Genomic DNA, 16921 nt, shown 5'->3' with positions numbered 1-16921 from the left:
TTGCTTTAGATTAGAGGATGAAATGAGGAAGAAAGACAAGGACCAAACACGTGACGTGCGTTTGGTGTTGCACTATCAATGAACCAAACCACAGAGACTGGTCCCTCGCTTCCCACCAGAATTTGTCAATGCCGGCCTCGTGCCTTCTGCTTTCATTCCCCTTTATATATATTTATTTTTTAAATAAAAAAAAAAGTTAATTTTGAACTATAAATCTATAATACGGTAACATTGTGTATGATGGCATGTTCCTGAACCCATGTCTTAAAAATTTGTACGTGAATAGGAGAGACTACTACTCTATTCTACAGTCTACTTTACTGGGTGCATGTGGCTCCAATCAAATACTTACTTGCCATCAATTATGTTATTGTCATCCCTTATTATTGTTAAGAATAAAGAATCTTTCATATATAAAGAATTTAGACAAAATATATATATAAAGAAATTAGCCAATTTGACAAGGACCCACATTGCAAAGCTTTATAAGCTTATATTTCCTAAGAGCATGGGTACCATCCTATTTAATAATGTCGTTGTTTCATACTATAAAGTTTCACAACTTTCTATATATGTCTGTTTGCTAAATTATTATTAGGATTATATGGTTGCAGATTCCTTTTCAAAGGATCTGATTTTAGATCAACTTCCTATATACAAAATTGTGTGTTTTTAATAAAAATACATAAAGTCATTATTTTGTAAGGTACAGATTTTCCTTGGATCACCTTTCTTTGATGAGATGGCACCGGCAATAGGTTGTTTCCAGGTAAATGGGCTAAAACAAGCTTGTATGCACTCGCTCGCTTCTCTTCATGGAAGCTCTACCTAAACGAATATGGCTCATTTAACTACAATACTAACAAATATTCATACAAGGGATTCATTCTATCAAACAAATTATAGAAATAGTTATTCTATTTTGCCGAATCAAATTATAAGTAACATCAATGTTTGAACAAAAGACTTGAAAAGAGTAACAATTTTGAAAAGTAGCCTTAGCCAATCAAATTATAAGTAAGATCATTTACGCACCCTTGCCTAAACTATCCAACACCATGTACGCTCTCAAATGAAAACTCAATTCTCGCTAAATGTATGTAAACAACTAGGACAGTGGTAGAAAGTAGTCTGGCCCTCATCTGCTGATCTCATCTGTAGATAGGAGATAAAGAGGATATGTTAGAATCAAAATTGTAAATTTGATGACCGTAATTAACTATAGGTATAATAAGTATAGAGTAGCAGAATACTTGTCTGGTGGAAAATTTGAGCTTTGTGTTGCTGCACTTTTCACATTTCTTGTTTATCTGTCAATATAAAAATGATATCCGAAGAATTAGCAACTGATTCCTACCAGAGAGAATATGCCTCTTACCAAAATACAATCTGTGCTTACCTCCATGTCTTTCACCTCCATCTTTCCTCCAAAATGTGAAATACCCAGATCCCTTCTCATATCCTACAGAACAAGTGTGTCTCAGCTCAGGGGAAATATATGATAACTTGCATATAAATGATGAAAACAAAGAACAAGGCATTTGTGCAAATAAACTAATCCACATAACATGGTAATAATAGAGCAGAAAAGGCTACAACAAATTTCCTATAATTCCACATTGTCATCAGACCTTGTTGGAGAATCACAGAAAAGGAAAATTAGACAGATCGAAAATTTAAGATGTAAAAGTGAGCACGATAACCTATTTATCTGTGTAGGTATCAGCTCCAAGAGGAAAGAACTTACAAATGCTTAGATCTACTTTGACATCCCAGCAATAAGCATATATGATGATCAGACTCAGAAAAATGTTCTCCAGACTTACTGCCATCTAAATCGTGGAGTACTAGAGAGAAAGAGTAACTCAATATATTAATTCTAAGCAAATGTAATTTGCATTATGAAAACAAAAGGAGATGTGATGCCTTGTCCCAATGGTAAGGTTCAACATGGACTGGAGTCTAAGTTCCATACTTGCCAACATCTTCCCACCCCCGTTCCTGACCACAGAAAAGAAGACAGCATGTTTGATGTCCCCTATTAAATTGATAATTTAATTCCATGTTCAATAACAAAACCAGAACTTGTATTAAGATGCTGCTTTTTCTTCACCATCAACCAGCATACTCCAGCAGAGTCTCATTTTCTGGTTCATTCCCTGTCCTAACCCTTAAGATAGCATGCTTGTCTCCATTGGGAAATATGAGAGAGAGAATGGGTGTTCATGGATAATTAATATTCTACTAACCATTTTTTTCTCCCCCCACCTCCTCTAGTCAATCTTGTACAAAGCAGGACACATCAAGGGAAAAAAAAAAAAAGAAGCAACAACCTGAGCAGAAATCACTTAAACTAGTAGTGCAATTACACAGCCAAGGCAACATGTAAATAATGTCAATGATACAAGGCATGAAAATTGGCACCTTCTTATAGTTGCTATTAATCTAATAGAATTCATTTTGAGATACAAGTATGGATTCCCCACCGTAAAAGAGAAATATCCAATCCCACTTAGAATACAAAATATACCAGATGATAATTGACAGACCAAGCAGGCAGGATAATATTAACATGGTAGAGTCCATTCTTTAATCTTTACATTTATTGCAAAGATGCTCCAAACTATAACCATTAAGGTCTAATGATTCTTAAACCCAGCTACTTCAGAACACATAACAATATATTGATTCAGGCAGGTCAGCTCCAAGCTTACCTCAGCAGTGACTTTATAACGTATTTCTTTTCCACATACCTCTGTAACAGTAAAAACAAATTTAGAAACGTAAAAAGGAGAAAAGAATAGGGATAATATACAAAGAGGGAAGTATTAAAATGCAAAAGCAAAGCCATCATGCAGGGGAACACAAAAAATTATGCAACGATTTTGTTCACCATTCCAAAATGTAGTAATCTCATAAGAAAACAGAAAGAGGAACAACAATCTGAAACATATGTGGAATTTCAATAAGGTAAAGATTTTCCAAGTGAACCATAACTGTCTTCTCCCCACCCCCCCACCCCCTGCTTTTTTCCATTACTAAACACACCAAACACACATAGATGGATGGAATTGAGATAGAGAGAGAGATAGAGAGAGATCTTGTTCACTAACAGGGAGCTAGAATTCAAAATAATTAACAGAAACTCAAAAGCAAAGTGCCAAAATAACCTTACAGCTAGAGGCTTCCTATGACAAGTCAACTGACACAGGCATCAATTTTGTGCACATATTGTGGATTGAATGTAAGGTGATAGCAAAATCTAAAGAATATTATATGACAAAAGGACTAATTTACAAGATAAGGAGTGCTAATCATGAAGATACAGTAGGAATGCCAACACGACTTCAAAATCTAAGGAAATATTTTAAATACATATGAATACACTGGCAATACCTTTTGCACTTTTCTTAAATTTGCATAAAGGACATTCAGCATATTCAGTTGTTTTCAAAGATAGCATTGTCCCACAGAGATCACAGAACATGAAAGCAGCAGCACGAGCAAGCGACATGGCAGGTATCTTCTATCAGTTGTTTACCTAGGCAAGAGAAAATGGAAGTCTGAAATAAACAAGTAAAATCTACTTCCTATTTTGTAGACCAAAAATACATGAAGAGAAAAAGATGGAATCCAAGAACATATTAGCGGTAAAATTTATAAATATTTACAAGAAAATAGAAAATCTAAATCAGTGGGCAAATTGAATGTCAATCAAATCATACTTTAGCGGATAAGATCACATAAAAAGCTACCAGCAGATCTTCAGTGTCAAGCAAAGCAAATAACACCCTTTACACTTGCCCTAATTTCTTCAATCAAGCAGAGCTAAACACGTAATTTTATAAAGTATTCTCACAAGGCCAACCGATGTGAATTGTTTTCTTTTCGTATCAAAAAACTAGAGATAAACAAACTATCTGAAGCCACTGCGTTTTGTAGATAAAACATCAAACAACTAGACAGCCTAAACAAAAACAGAGAATAGTCTAAAGAAATACCAGAAACATGCAATACATACATTCAAGCAATTCAAGAAAGGAGCTTTTGAAGGAATTCAAGCGGGTGAAGGATGAAGGTGGGAAATGGAGGAGAGGATGAAGGACTAAAGGCCTAGGGATGTAAATGGGTAGGATAACCGGTACCCAAACTTGACCCGATTATAAATATAATTTGCAAATCCAATTTAGTATTTTAATTTCAATAACCCATACCCGCCCCAAAGCCGTTTAATAATATGGGCATAATACCCGAACCCAATTTTTATATTTCAATTCAATATCAAAAAGTTTTAAGAATACGAAGAACAATAACAAAAGTTAACACATTCATCAACTCAAAGTGAACATACAGATGACTAAAAATCATAATACCATCATCAATTCAAAATACCAAATCACTAAATTCAAAACAAATATAAATAAAGATGACTAAAATAAGCATCTTATACAACCAGTATATTGCAAAATACCAATATCAACCTTTCTCTCCTATGCAGAAGCCAGTATATTATACAACCATATTCCACTTGCTATATACAAGCAGATTCAACAATATACAACCAGATTCAACCATATATCCAATTCGTTCAGACATGGAAATTAATATACAACCAGATTCAACAATATCCAAAGCAATCAATTAAAATAGAAGACCAGATTACAAATGGCGTCCTCATACCTGCTGCGATCTCCTCGCCGTCGACCTGCTGGTGGTGATGCTGAATGATAGCTGCTGGTGGCTTCGATTTCCTTCGCCGTCGACCTGCTGATGCTTGGACTAAAATGTTGGCTGGGTCGCGCCTCTGAGGAGTGTTGGAGGAGAAGGCACGATGGTGGCCGTCGGCCGTAAAGTGGGGAGAAGGATGTCTGCAGCGGAGAGTGGGAAAGGGGCTGTGGCTGTGGCTGTGGCTGTGTTGTGGAGAGTGGGAAAAGAACGTGATGTTTAGTTTGGTACATAGGTGTTCGTCTTATAAGCTATTTTGATTCGCTAATAACATTTTTAGCTAAAAAAACAAAATTGTACACCGATTTTTCATTTTGCGCTTATAAGCTAATTAAATAAATAAATTATTATATTATATTCATTTAATTTTAAAATTTTACCATATACTTTATTTAATATTTTTTTCATATTCGTTCATCTTTTAATGAGTGTTCCTCTTGACAAAATTATTTTTTCAATTTAAGTGTTCATTTATAAAATTAAAGTATATTTATAAATATAGTTTCAATTATACCTTTAGTTAATGCAATTTAATTGTATGAAAAAACATTTAAAAAAATATATTTTAGTAAAATATTAGCTATATTAATTTATTTTAATTATTCTTTTAATTCTAGTAAAATCAATAATTGAGATGGTGTGAGTAATTTTAATAATAAATGTGTTTATAAACTGTTACTATCAAACATTTCAACCAGTTATTACAACTTATAAATATTATAACAAAATAAATAATTATTTAAAATTTTAAATACTTGTAACCCCTGGACGGAAATGTAAATAACTTAGTTATTTGTAGATGGCAAATGTGCTTAATGGAGGCTTTCTCGACTGCCTATCTTGTAGCTCTTTTCGCCTCTTTCTTTTTCTTCTTTTTTTATTGTTTGTTTTATTATATTTTGAATAGATCTGAACGCTCCTGGTTTTGGGCTGTAGTTTTGATACTTGGCTGTGGGACTCGTGGAGTGGAAGCTTGACAGACGTTGATCTAGTCATTGGCTGATTCTTCTCATTCTCTCTTACTGGTATCTACTTTCTAGGTTATTCTCTCCCTTGACCTAAGCAGTGCATGGTGGTTCAACTAAATCGTTGCCCTCTTTTTTACCTGCTTTTTATAGTTTCGCAATGATCCAATGAAGCTATGTTTCATTGTCATTGAGTTGTGTTTTATTGGTTAATCTTGCTTTGCTTTTCTTGGTGCATCAGTTTGCTTGTATGTTCGTTTTTATTACGATTTGGGAGTTAGCCATCGATCTTGATTGAATTCAGCAACGATGAGCTTTCCAACAATTATAGGTGGCAATGCTTAGCTTTCCAACCAGATCAAATGGATCATATTTCTAGGTTTAGATTATACGGTTTGATTTTTTTTTTTTTTTTTGGCTTAGTTTCTTTTTTTTTGAAAGCTAAAAAGTAAAGTGAAAATTAATTTGATATACATATTTTTTTAAAATTTTTTAAATATATTATATATTATAAATATAATTATATCTATCTCTATACACTAATATCGTAATATATGTATATATATTAACCTCCAGTTGGATTCTTTTTATGAGAAAAATATAATTTTTTTATTTTTAATATGTACATAAATCAATAAATTATAGTATAGTGAATGTTTCTGTTTGTTTTACTGATTACAGTCACTGATCAGATGGTAAACATTTACTGTAGAAAATTTTAGTGAATTTTTAAAAACACAATTAATTTAAAAAGTCGATTATAAAAATTTATGTATTAATTTTTTTAAAATTGATTATTAAAATTTTGGTCCCACCATTCAAACAAGTAAAACTGAACTGTGAAAATGTTGAAACAAGTGTTTTCTTTTTATTGATTATTTGCAAATGATATGATCATTTTTCTGAGCATAAAATCACATAAAATTTTATTTTGATTAAATATTTTTAATTTTTTATTATAAAAACATAATTCAATAAAATTATAAATAATTATTTATAATTGTATTAAGATCCACATCTTCGGGTCACAACTCACAAGTTCACCAGTAATCATTCATCTGAGCACTCCCAATCAGCAGCCACTTCATTGCTGTCTCATACTCTTTCAACAGAGGTGAATTCTTCCTATTCTACTCAGATTTTCGCTGATTCGCCACAAAGAAACCAACAGGTTGGGATCTAGAGAAACAGATGAGCTAAAACAAACGCTAAATGATAGAACAGAGGTACAGTAATTTCTGTTTCAGATAATTTTCAAATTGCTGGAATCGATCTACGGAGTACAACCAATCTATTTTGGATAATAGAAGTGAAATAACTTCATTTCCATGCGATTTCGTGGCTGAACAGATCGATTTTGTTTTTAGCATTGTTGGAAATGGAGATTAATTTAGAAAGAAAGAAGGAAGAAAATGTGATGTCGTGTGGAATTCATTAATGTTGGAAGTTAAATATGGAACCCAAATCACCTTCAAAGATCAAGATTTCAATCATGGGTTTCACTCGGTATAAACGGGTCATGAGATTATGTATAGTTAGTCTACTGATATTGTTGTTATTGGCTGGTGGTTATCTCGCATTTAAGCCAACGAAGGCTTGTGACTTTTATACGGTTGTTGTGGATTGTGGAAGCACCGGAACGCGAGTGAATGTATATAAGTGGAAAACCAGAAATTCCGGTGACTGGGATTTGCCTATTTTGGAGCATTCTTATCCTGACGATGCAACTGTTAGTCTGTTTTCAAGGAGTTCTTGCAAGTATCATTGTATGCAGACAGAGCCAGGCTTAGATAAGTTTGTTGGTAATACCACGGGAGTGAGGCTATCCTTGGCACCATTGATGCAGTGGGCAGGACGGTGGGTGCCTCTCGAAAGACATGGAGAGACTCCAATTTTTGTTCTAGCTACTGCTGGACTGAGGAGGTTACCAATTGAGGATGCTAGGCTGGTTTTGGATGATGTGGAGCATGTTCTTAAGGAACACTCATTTGTTTATCGGAGAAGTTGGATAAGGATATTGAGTGGGAGAGAAGAAGCTTATTATGGATGGGTGGCTTTGAACTATAAAATGGGGAATTTAGGAAATTCATCAGAGAGTCCTACATTGGGACTTTTAGATCTGGGAGGTTCATCGTTGCAGATTGTTATAGAAGTTTATGATGGGGCAAGAGACAATATGCACTTGATACAAACAAAGATTGGCTCTGTTGAACACCAGATTTTTGCATCCTCATTACCATCATTTGGCTTGAACGAGGCATTTGATAGAACAGTTGCCATGCTCCATCAGTTGCAGCCCATTAAAGGAAGTACTGATGAAAAAATCAAACTTAGGCATCCTTGTCTACGTTCTGATTTTCTACAAAATTATACTTGCTATGCTTGTGACCTGCCCAACCTCATTCACAAAAAGAGTTTGAGTGGTCAAAGTCATAAAAGTGAATATATTTATTTGGTTGGAGATCCTGATTGGGAGAAATGCAAAGTAATTGCTAGGGCAGCTGCTACTAACTCAAGCAGTTTAGATTGGTCACACTCGCAGCCAACATTTCATGCTAATTGCGAAGCAAGACTATCTTCTTCCAATGGTATGTTTCATAAATTAACACTGGATGTTCAAATATATGGTTCAAATGCATATTTGCCACTTGGATGTCAATAAATATAAATATTCATGTTCCTCTGGTTCTGATTTTTTTCATTAGACTATGAAGAATCTTAGGCTTATTTCTGTATATCTTCATATCATGTTATAGTCTAGGCTTGGATACTCTTATTTAGGGTGTGAAGGGCAATGCATTTTCGGTTTTTCTCCCATCATACCTACAAGTGTATACATTATCATGTCTTCTCTGTCATATCTAACGCATGATATGGATAAGCCTTGCCTACTACTCATGGATAATGAATAAGTAAGGAGAAATTTATTGACACCTTAGAAATTGTTGTCACACGTTTGCTAGAATTCAGCTGTTATGATTTAACTTCTGAGGTTCCCACTTCCAGTTTAATCCAGCCCACATATCAATCTTTTTTGGGTTATCTAATGGATTTATACAACACGCTATAGCTTGCCTTTTTCTCCTTGAAAGATAAATATGGAATTTACCTCCGAAAGTCCTTACCTGTAACTTTAATTTGTGTTCTGCAGGTAGTGACATCCTTAATTTGATAGCTTATTCAAGCAGACGCTTTCATGCTTTGTCAGGATTTTTTGCTGTTTACAACACATTAGATTTGGTAAGAGCAAATTTAACTGAAATTTGGGAGAAAGGTGAGCAGTTGTGCTTAGAATCATGGGATGACTCGAGCAACATTTCCAGAACCCAAAACTACTTCGGACAGTACTGTTTCCGAGTGCCTTATATGGTATCACTCCTTGAAGATGCATTGTGTTTAGGTGATAAAGAAATAGTTTTCGGTCCTGGGAATATATCTTGGACCTTGGGAGCTGCACTTGTTGAGGGGGAATACCTATGGCTAAGCTTTTCTAGAACAAGCATTTCATCCCTGAAAATCATGGATGTCATAGCTTCCCCTGTTTTTGTTTTCCTACTACTTTTGTCTCTCTTATTTATTGTTTACTGTAGTCAAATCAAGCTGCCTGTGCTGGGAAAGAGGGTTACTGCTGTTGGGCCATCTTTGCCACCTTACCTTTACCCGAAACGCCGTCCAAACTAATGCTTAGTCACAACTTTGTTAAAGTGAAGAACTTGTCAGGTATTAATCATTGTTCCTTTTATGTACAAATACAATGTATAATTCATTTTTTCTTTAAATAGTATCAGTTGCCCTTTCATGTAAAATACATTATTCATTCTTTTCTTTTCTTTTTGTTTTTTAAAGATTAGAAGTATCAGTTGTCCTTTCATGTAAAATACATTATTCATTCTTTTCTTTTCTTTTTGTTTTTTAAAGATTAGAAATATCAGTTGTCCCTTTCATGTACAATACATAATTCATTCTTTCTTTTAGATTAGAAATATCATTTGGAATGGGAAAATCATGGCTATAGATTCCGATAATTATAATTAATACCGTTGGCTTTATGTGTGTTTAAAGAATGCTTGCATAGTGCTTGTCTTCTACCTTAATGTGCCTAGGATTAAATGTACAATTAATTTTTGCAAGGCGACCTTGTTCTTGTCAAATAAGAAATAAAGAATGTGAAACGGCGGAATAGCAGCTTCTTATTGCTTGCAACTGCGAGAATGACATGAAGAGTGGTTTACATTTGAAGATGTGAAACCTGAGAATGACATGTAAAGTGGTAAGTATTTAAAAATGGAAAAACATTTTTTTGTTACTTGGTTGAAGTCGAGACGAAGTTGCTTTACTGGAAGTTTTTTCTTGAATCCTCATTTACATAATTTTTCTTTTGATAAATAGCAGATACCCGAGTGTACAGCAGTTTTAGTCTAACAAGTGCACAGGCTGCAATTCTAACCTTCAACTATAGAGCATAATTATTCAGAAACTCCTAGTGCTGAGAGTAAAATAGCATACTGCATATTTTGCATCACAAGCACTTTCAATAGAAAGATAATGATAGGGCGTGCCTCATGTATGGTTATCAGGGTATTTAACTGAATCAGAACTGTATCGAACTAATAAAATCTATACTTATTTATCTTTTTTGTCTAGTTTTGGTTGTCTATTAAGAATACTATCAAATAAAAAACGAACAGAAAACCAATTTTATTAACATTTATATATATATATTACATACTTTCAATACATATAAATATTTATTTTTTGGGAAATGCAGTGTACTATATATTTCAGCGTCTTAAAACGGCATAGACTTCAATATATACATACAGACATGGAGCTTGATAAACTGCAAAATATCTTTAAAGTTTCTTCAGGCACCCATATACATTAGTCAAAATGCCATCCCAAGTTATTTAACAATGTCTCAGTAGGTTGCTATTTTACTGTATTCACAGCCGTCAGTTGCATCAATATCTGCCCATACTTCATTAAGACGCCCAATGAAATGGAACGGAGAATCATACTGAGCAATGGAGTAGGCAAAATTAGTTTCCGCAGAAGTGTTGTTGATCCACGGAGACCTGCTCAAGCTGATAGAAAGTCTTTTAGCTTCTTTGATAATATTATCATCCGTCGCATACCCTGAGAATTTCCTCACGGCAACGCAATGACTGTCCCAAACATAAGGTTTCAGATGCAGTTCAGGAATAGGGATTGGTGGGTCAGCTTGGAATTTCAAGGGCAAGTAAAATAGAACAGAGTAGGCTGATGACTGAAATGGCCCAGCTCCTGGGACTATACTAGTCACAACAGGAGCTGTCATTGGAATCCTTGTCCAATTTAGATTGGCACCTTGAATGAACTGGAACAGCCTGAGAGTCGAACGCCAGGATAATATTAAAATGGGATGCCGGAAATTAAAAAAATCAGAATGCCACTCTATGGGAAGGGTGATTTACGAAGGCTATGCATTGTATTCATAGAGTATGCACAAGATTATGCAATATAGATAAGTGAATGATTCATTTAAACTTAACTATCCCATTGATGAAGTATATTTGAGCAATTAAATTGAGAATGAGTTTCTCTTCTGGTTAAACAATTTGTTTATGTTCCCTAAAATCCCCTAATGCCTATTGGTTATACATCACCTATTATGCTTCTATTTTTGAAAAACCCAAAACCTGACTAGAGACGTAAATTTATGTAGACCATCAAAACGAGCAAAGTGCCATTATAGCCGCATTTCTTTTCCCCAGAATTCTACTTTCTACAAACATAGGTCAACTTCGAAGCTTATACAAACAACAGAGAGCAACAACAATTCCCCATATATATCTAAAGATGTGGTATTAAATTCAGATAAACACCAATTGTCAACGAAACGAAAATATATCAACTTAATCATTCCCTTTTCCTTTTTGTCCTAGGAGAATGCAGACTTCCAAATTCTCGTTCTCAGATTTTTCAGACGGCACCTAAATAATCACTAATCAAGCCTCTTTCTCTCTCTCTCTTTTTTGAAACAGAAGTTCAGACGAACTTATCCAAACAAATATCCACCAAAATAAATCCCCAAATAAGCATGAATTTCAATTCCTTTCCTAGGCTCCATCAAAATCTAAGAAGCCCAAATTATCTGCCTTTGACCAAAACAATTAAACACGAAAACACAAAAGGTGCAAGCGTTCACCTGTGAAAGCCGTCCAAGGTAGCTTTTTCGAAAGAGATTTCACTTACTGGCGCAGCCATCCATGTGGCCTGAGCGTATAATCTGACCTGGAAATCTGATTCAGCGTGTACTATTTGGTATTGGGGTTTCTCGATCGCGATGACTTGCGCAAAAAAATAAAGAAAACTCAATGCTGCAACCTTCAACCTGCGTTTCTGCATCCTTGCTCTATCTGTATCACCGTTTCCCAAGAAACAAGCAGAAGCACTTAAAAGCATCTGCTTATGCTGTTGTTATTGCTATATAATAGTAAGGCATTTGCTTGCGAATTTACGATTTGGCCCATGGTTTGATTGATCCAGAGTATAAGCTGGACCGCTCGGCCCAGGTTTACCAAAATGCTGGATCCACGCCCCAGGAGTTGCCGTATAGCGTATAGGTTCCGTTTTAATTTTTAAATCGAATACCTTCGGCAGACGGTCAGAGAGAAGAATTTTACTTGAAAAGCTTCTGCTTGGTGGAATTTGTGGTTTTTTTTAAAAAAAAAAAATTAATAAAAGTTTAAAATAGAAAGAAAAATTCATTAATTATGATAAAATTTAAAAATAACATATATTCACACAGATCTCATTTACAAGTCTAAAAAATACTAAAATCTTTGAATCTTTCAATTCTTTTGCATATAGTTTAAAATAAAAGACATGTAAGCATATATTAAATCAAATACGTTGTAGTAATGTAATTAACCTTTCATATTCGACAGACTATGACACATCCTTCCTCATATCATTTACGAATCATGAATCATGAATAAGTACAACCACAAGAGAAAACAACTACAAGGAGGCTTGCGTCCTGTCAGGAACTGCCATTCCTGAGTTATACACAAGGTGAAATGTCTGCGCGCTAAGACCTGAGCGGTAAAATTTGCTCCTTTTGTATTCCCCACCAGATAAAGATGCAATATACCAAGTTTAATCGTTGTTGATCATCAGGATTACAACTCCATACCGAGCCAAACTGATATTTCAAGACTTGTAATGCATTTAATCTCTAAAGTTTGCTGGCACAGTTTCCTCTGTAAAATATTCTTTCCTTACAGTGTCCATCGAGCAAAACCTCACCTTCAGAAACAAATGAACAGTTAAAATAAACAAAAATATGCAGGACCCGCAGAAAAGCATCATAGTAATAGTATTAAAGAAATGTAGCATGATTTATTTCAAATGGGTCTAATATTCAGATATCAGAATGAAACATGAATAAGGATGTTGAATCCCATATCGGTTGTAGAAAGGGGTAATGTGCCCTTTATATCGGTCATAGACACTCATCTCCTTTGAGCTAACTTTTGAAGTGAGTTAGACTTGACCCAAATTTAACAAAGGAAATGAATTAAGATGACGTACTTAGTAATAAGTACCAACAAACTGACTGGCTAACTTGAAATTAGTTAGATCACTATCGCCTGCGATGAAGCACCAGAAGCATACTTGATACAAAAGCCAAATGAATTGAGTAAAAGCCAGAGATAGATGGGAGGGAACAGAATAACATGGGATTCAGGAGCAACCCAAAGGATGAAAAGATGACAAAGTACTGGCTGTGATAACTCAAGGGAAGAAGAGAGGATCCTGATGGATGAGGATGAAACAAAGTCCAAATACCCAAGCTTAGCTCATGTGCATCTCTAACAAGCAAACTTTTCTTTGACAGGACTTGTATTTACCCGGCCATGGAAAAGATATTCTAACTTGCCTTTCAGTGAAAAGGTGGACAACGTCCATCAATTGCCAACAGGCTTTACCTAGTTATCTAGGTGAGCATACTCTTACTGGCTTGCTCTTTATCTTCTGCTGAAAAGAGAAAAATCATGCAACATATGTTCATAGGACATGTTAATAATTTGAAAGGCATCTGATTTTCTAGCATGAAGCTCTTAGATTAACTGCAGGAATACACATCTGGAAATTTTCAATCAAACATCCTCAAGTTCAACCACACAAGTCAAACACCTACTCAGTTATGCTAATCTATTGTATGCTCTAAGACCAGTAGCCATTTTTGTGGAAGCCTATAAATCACATAACCAAGTTAAGCTGGAACGAGTTACAGAGCATAAGAAGCAGCATGAAAAAGTATACTAATATACTCTCTTGAACTTGATTGTACAAAAAAATGCAAATTTACTTAGAAATGACAAAATAACAAGTAGCAATATATCATACCAGAGAAGTATAGGATTTTAACAAGGGCTTGACTAACTGCCAAATTGGCTTAAATACAAATGGAGCATCCACAAAGAGTACCTCGCCTAACCGCCTTGGATAATAGTAGTAAAATACATTAAACTGCAAAAAATTAGAGTAATAATTAATCCAAATTGCCCTTGATGCAATTTCCAGGACATTGTAATAGTTTAATAAGTTGTGACATGAAAGATCAAGTGAAAAATAACTTCACCACGAGAAGAGAGAGCAAGAGGTTAATTTTTTATTCTTCTTTCTTTTTTACTTTGGAATTATTTTCTGCAGAATTGGCAAATATTTTGTAGCAGCAATATTGACCGAGAATCAGGCAAAGCCCATGCAGCAGCATTAGTTTGATACAGTTAAAATGCTCATCTGAAAATTTCATGATTTTCTTTGGAAGATAAGAAAAGAACATTTTATATATAGGCTTGAGAAATTGACAATTTAGTAAACAAACCTCCTTGTGAACTTGTTGCCACCATAGCAAGCAGTTGTATAATCCCACAACAACAAGAAAGAAACAGGTTTGCATTCCACAACTTATCCAAAAACAGCATCTAATTTTCAAAAATTACCACAAAGGTCAAGTACTTGAGATCAGCATTTTCTGTAGCAAAGTCCCTGAGATCGAATACCCCTAGTATATCCTCTTTCCCAGCTGGTAGCTTTGCCAATGCCTTCTCAACTAGAAAAACGCACAACCTCTCATTCTCAACAGGAGGATGCACCTGGTATCACGGATATCAGAAGTAATAATAATTCCACATTCCAATGATTCATAATTTGAGTTACAAAATTCATGGAATTCAAGGTGTTGGGAATCTAAACTATTCATTCAGCCTTCAAAGAAAAGAAAGTACAATCTGAACTGAGTTGCAAGAGAATAATAATATGTATAATAAGGGAACATGCTGCCCAAAAAACATCAGAAAAATTTCCAACATCTACATCATCTAGTGATCCCCAACTAGTTCGGAAACAAGGGTTTCTTCATGAGTAGATAAATGAATTAGAAAAGAAGATGAGATAGTCCCTATTATACTCTGCAAGCTTTAATCCTCCATTCATGTGTCAACATTATGGATTATGGTTCCAATGGCAATCAGATCAAATAAAGGCTTAACAAATAAGCAAAATAGTATTGCTTCTTTCTTTTCTGACTGAAAGACTATAGATTCTGCATTTATGTGAGTTGATCAAATTAGATAAGAGTTTCTTACAAATTGTAAAATGAGAAAAGAGGCAATTCCACAACAGAACTTACATCAGGAAGGTGCTTGGATGGCACCACTACAAGCACTGGTCTGTTACAGACATCAAGAAAGTCATGCACATAGGCTTTTCCAGTCTCGGCTACACTCTTCACCGACTCCTCAGTCAATTTGGACACTCCAAATTCTTGACGCCATTTCTAATAATTTTAGAAGGAAAACTAAATGCGAAAATTCCATCAAAGCTCCCATATTTTTACTTTTTGATGAACCAAATTATATTCTTTTTTTTTTTTGACCTGATTGATGCACCAAATTATTCAAAAGCAGCAAAATAAAACTTGTAAACCTATACTCCATATAGATATATCTACAATTATTTTCTTATGGATTAAGAAAATGTAAGTCATTTTCTAATATTCCCTCTACCCTTATTGCTATATTAATAAATTATTCTTAAAACTAATAAATTTTACTTTTTCAAATGATATATCAGGAATCTAATAAATAAATTAACATCTTAAACACAGAGTGTCATATAATTTGGTAAGGATGAAGAAAAGTGACGAGTATAAAACAATTATCAGCGTTGTGAAAAGCAAGAATAAGCTGATTAAGGATACAATGGCTTTGGTTAGTTTTGCAACAGCTTCTTCAACAGAAAACCTCCGGTCCTTTAGAAACCAGAGGATCATGTCTTCATCATCTCTTCCATTTTTGCCTATTGGGAGACTACTATGCTCCTTCTCAAGCTTATCTTTAACCTCTGAAACTAGCTGCTGGAGAGCGGAAGAGGGTGGGGGAGAGGGGATCCACCATAGTCAAATGCATGAAAAATTGAAAGGAAACAAATATGACCAAGAACAAATTGAAACCAAATATTTACATTTAAGAGACAGTTTTCTGAGAGAATAAATTTTAAATATCAGTCATGTGCTACAAAATTTCAAGACTTTCTGTTCTTGTTCTTAGCTTTCTCAGCAACCCAACAGAGCATAGCGTTAAAAAGAATGAAAAAAAGTTACCTTATGAGACTGACTAGAGCTTAAACTGCAATTCTGAACAGAGAAATAGCAGTTTCGAGAGGGAGTTTTAGTCAAATTGATGGGAGCGATTACTGGACGGCCAAGAATCTGACAACTACGAAACGCCATTTTGTGAAGGAATTTACTGACTTTTGGAGTTCTGGGAATTCGAACGTGCTCTAGAATGCGAGTTTTGGAAATTTACTGACGTGCTTCTTTCGAACTTGTATGTTTTGCAGGAAAAGGTAGAAGAAATCTGCTTCACTTGGTAGAGGAAACTGGAACGTCGTCCTTATGAGATCGGGCCACCTCATTTGTAGTATGGGCCGGAGCATTGGGCTCCAATCTCGATAAGCGACTGGCTGAAACGTTTGCCCAATCTATTCTTCCTTTTGTCAAAGCTCGCCACATCAGAAATGAGTAGACGAATTTTCAGCCATCATGGAATATATAAATTCACAGTTTATAAATATTTTAAAATTTTATTATAATATATACATACACACACCATTTAAATTTTGTTTGTTTGAAAATATTTTTTATAATTTTTGACAAATCACTGATTAACAAAAAAATA

At 34.7% G+C, this 16921-nt stretch overlaps 4 protein-coding genes across 13 annotated transcripts; 1 reads left to right on the top strand and 3 right to left on the bottom strand.

The window, feature by feature from the left end:
• Nucleotides 1-900: 900 nt before the first annotated feature.
• LOC110630809 (DNA-directed RNA polymerase I subunit RPA12) lies at nucleotides 901-4950 on the bottom strand. 2 transcript variants are annotated; one of them, XM_021778396.2, is made up of 6 exons: nucleotides 4681-4950; nucleotides 3397-3541; nucleotides 2715-2755; nucleotides 1400-1462; nucleotides 1254-1310; nucleotides 901-1155 (listed from the first exon to the last, which is right to left on the bottom strand). In XM_021778396.2, the coding sequence occupies exons 2-6, from the start codon at nucleotides 3512-3514 to the stop codon at nucleotides 1081-1083; spliced, it is 354 nt and encodes a 117-aa protein (XP_021634088.1). In that variant the 5' UTR covers nucleotides 3515-3541; nucleotides 4681-4950; the 3' UTR covers nucleotides 901-1080. The 2 variants fall into 2 exon arrangements, with proteins under 2 accessions (XP_021634088.1, XP_021634089.1); XM_021778397.2 differs by lacking the exon at nucleotides 4681-4950 and adding an exon at nucleotides 4022-4534.
• Nucleotides 4951-6703: 1753 nt separating this feature from the next.
• Nucleotides 6704-9496, top strand: LOC110631113 (probable apyrase 7). The gene is made up of 2 exons (XM_021778830.2): nucleotides 6704-8278; nucleotides 8842-9496. The coding sequence occupies exons 1-2, from the start codon at nucleotides 7144-7146 to the stop codon at nucleotides 9369-9371; spliced, it is 1665 nt and encodes a 554-aa protein (XP_021634522.1). The 5' UTR covers nucleotides 6704-7143; the 3' UTR covers nucleotides 9372-9496.
• An 868-nt stretch (nucleotides 9497-10364) lies between these two features.
• Nucleotides 10365-12149, bottom strand: LOC110630846 (heme-binding protein 2). The gene is made up of 2 exons (XM_021778452.2): nucleotides 11878-12149; nucleotides 10365-11056 (listed from the first exon to the last, which is right to left on the bottom strand). Exons 1-2 carry the CDS (start codon nucleotides 12132-12134, stop codon nucleotides 10609-10611), a joined length of 705 nt encoding a protein of 234 aa, XP_021634144.1. The 5' UTR covers nucleotides 12135-12149; the 3' UTR covers nucleotides 10365-10608.
• A 354-nt stretch (nucleotides 12150-12503) lies between these two features.
• On the bottom strand, nucleotides 12504-16636 carry LOC110630664 (motile sperm domain-containing protein 2). 9 transcript variants are annotated; one of them, XR_006348394.1, is made up of 7 exons: nucleotides 16345-16636; nucleotides 15943-16098; nucleotides 15373-15519; nucleotides 14684-14836; nucleotides 14085-14207; nucleotides 13615-13712; nucleotides 12504-12980 (listed from the first exon to the last, which is right to left on the bottom strand). XR_006348394.1 is itself a non-coding variant. In XM_021778186.2 (7 exons), the coding sequence occupies exons 1-6, from the start codon at nucleotides 16471-16473 to the stop codon at nucleotides 13668-13670; spliced, it is 753 nt and encodes a 250-aa protein (XP_021633878.1). In that variant the 5' UTR covers nucleotides 16474-16636; the 3' UTR covers nucleotides 12504-12980; nucleotides 13664-13667. The 9 variants fall into 9 exon arrangements, 6 of the variants coding, with proteins under 6 accessions (XP_021633878.1, XP_021633880.1, XP_043805981.1 ...); XR_006348395.1 differs by having other exon boundaries at nucleotides 14166-14207; XR_006348396.1 differs by having other exon boundaries at nucleotides 13615-13709; nucleotides 14166-14207.
• Nucleotides 16637-16921: the final 285 nt, after the last annotated feature.

Source organism: Manihot esculenta, chromosome 14 (assembly GCF_001659605.2).
Source record: "Manihot esculenta cultivar AM560-2 chromosome 14, M.esculenta_v8, whole genome shotgun sequence".
Taxonomy (NCBI): domain Eukaryota; kingdom Viridiplantae; phylum Streptophyta; class Magnoliopsida; order Malpighiales; family Euphorbiaceae; genus Manihot; species Manihot esculenta.
Note: the sequence above shows the minus strand (reverse complement) of the source record. Positions and strands in the feature narration are given on the sequence as shown.

What these genes read in the sequence shown, in the direction of transcription:
- LOC110630809 (XM_021778396.2), bottom strand. Translation starts at nt 3,514, where the DNA reads ATGTCGCTTGCTCGTGCTGCTGCTTTCATGTTCTGTGATCTCTGTGGG. An exon ending in ATTTAAGAAAAGTGCAAAAG is followed by an intron (nt 2,756 to 3,396) that starts GTATTGCCAGTG and finishes TTACTGTTACAG; the next exon opens with AGGTATGTGGAAAAGAAATA. An exon ending in GTTATAAAGTCACTGCTGAG is followed by an intron (nt 1,463 to 2,714) that starts GTAAGCTTGGAG and finishes CTTGTTCTGTAG; the next exon opens with GATATGAGAAGGGATCTGGG.
- LOC110631113 (XM_021778830.2), top strand. Translation starts at nt 7,144, where the DNA reads ATGGAACCCAAATCACCTTCAAAGATCAAGATTTCAATCATGGGTTTC. An exon ending in AAGACTATCTTCTTCCAATG is followed by an intron (nt 8,279 to 8,841) that starts GTATGTTTCATA and finishes TGTGTTCTGCAG; the next exon opens with GTAGTGACATCCTTAATTTG.
- LOC110630846 (XM_021778452.2), bottom strand. Translation starts at nt 12,134, where the DNA reads ATGCTTTTAAGTGCTTCTGCTTGTTTCTTGGGAAACGGTGATACAGAT. An exon ending in ACCTTGGACGGCTTTCACAG is followed by an intron (nt 11,057 to 11,877) that starts GTGAACGCTTGC and finishes TTCGACTCTCAG; the next exon opens with GCTGTTCCAGTTCATTCAAG.
- LOC110630664 (XM_021778184.2), bottom strand. Translation starts at nt 16,473, where the DNA reads ATGGCGTTTCGTAGTTGTCAGATTCTTGGCCGTCCAGTAATCGCTCCC. An exon ending in GCTCTAGTCAGTCTCATAAG is followed by an intron (nt 16,099 to 16,344) that starts GTAACTTTTTTT and finishes TCCGCTCTCCAG; the next exon opens with CAGCTAGTTTCAGAGGTTAA. An exon ending in TCAAGTACTTGACCTTTGTG is followed by an intron (nt 14,208 to 14,683) that starts GTAATTTTTGAA and finishes AATTTTTTGCAG; the next exon opens with TTTAATGTATTTTACTACTA.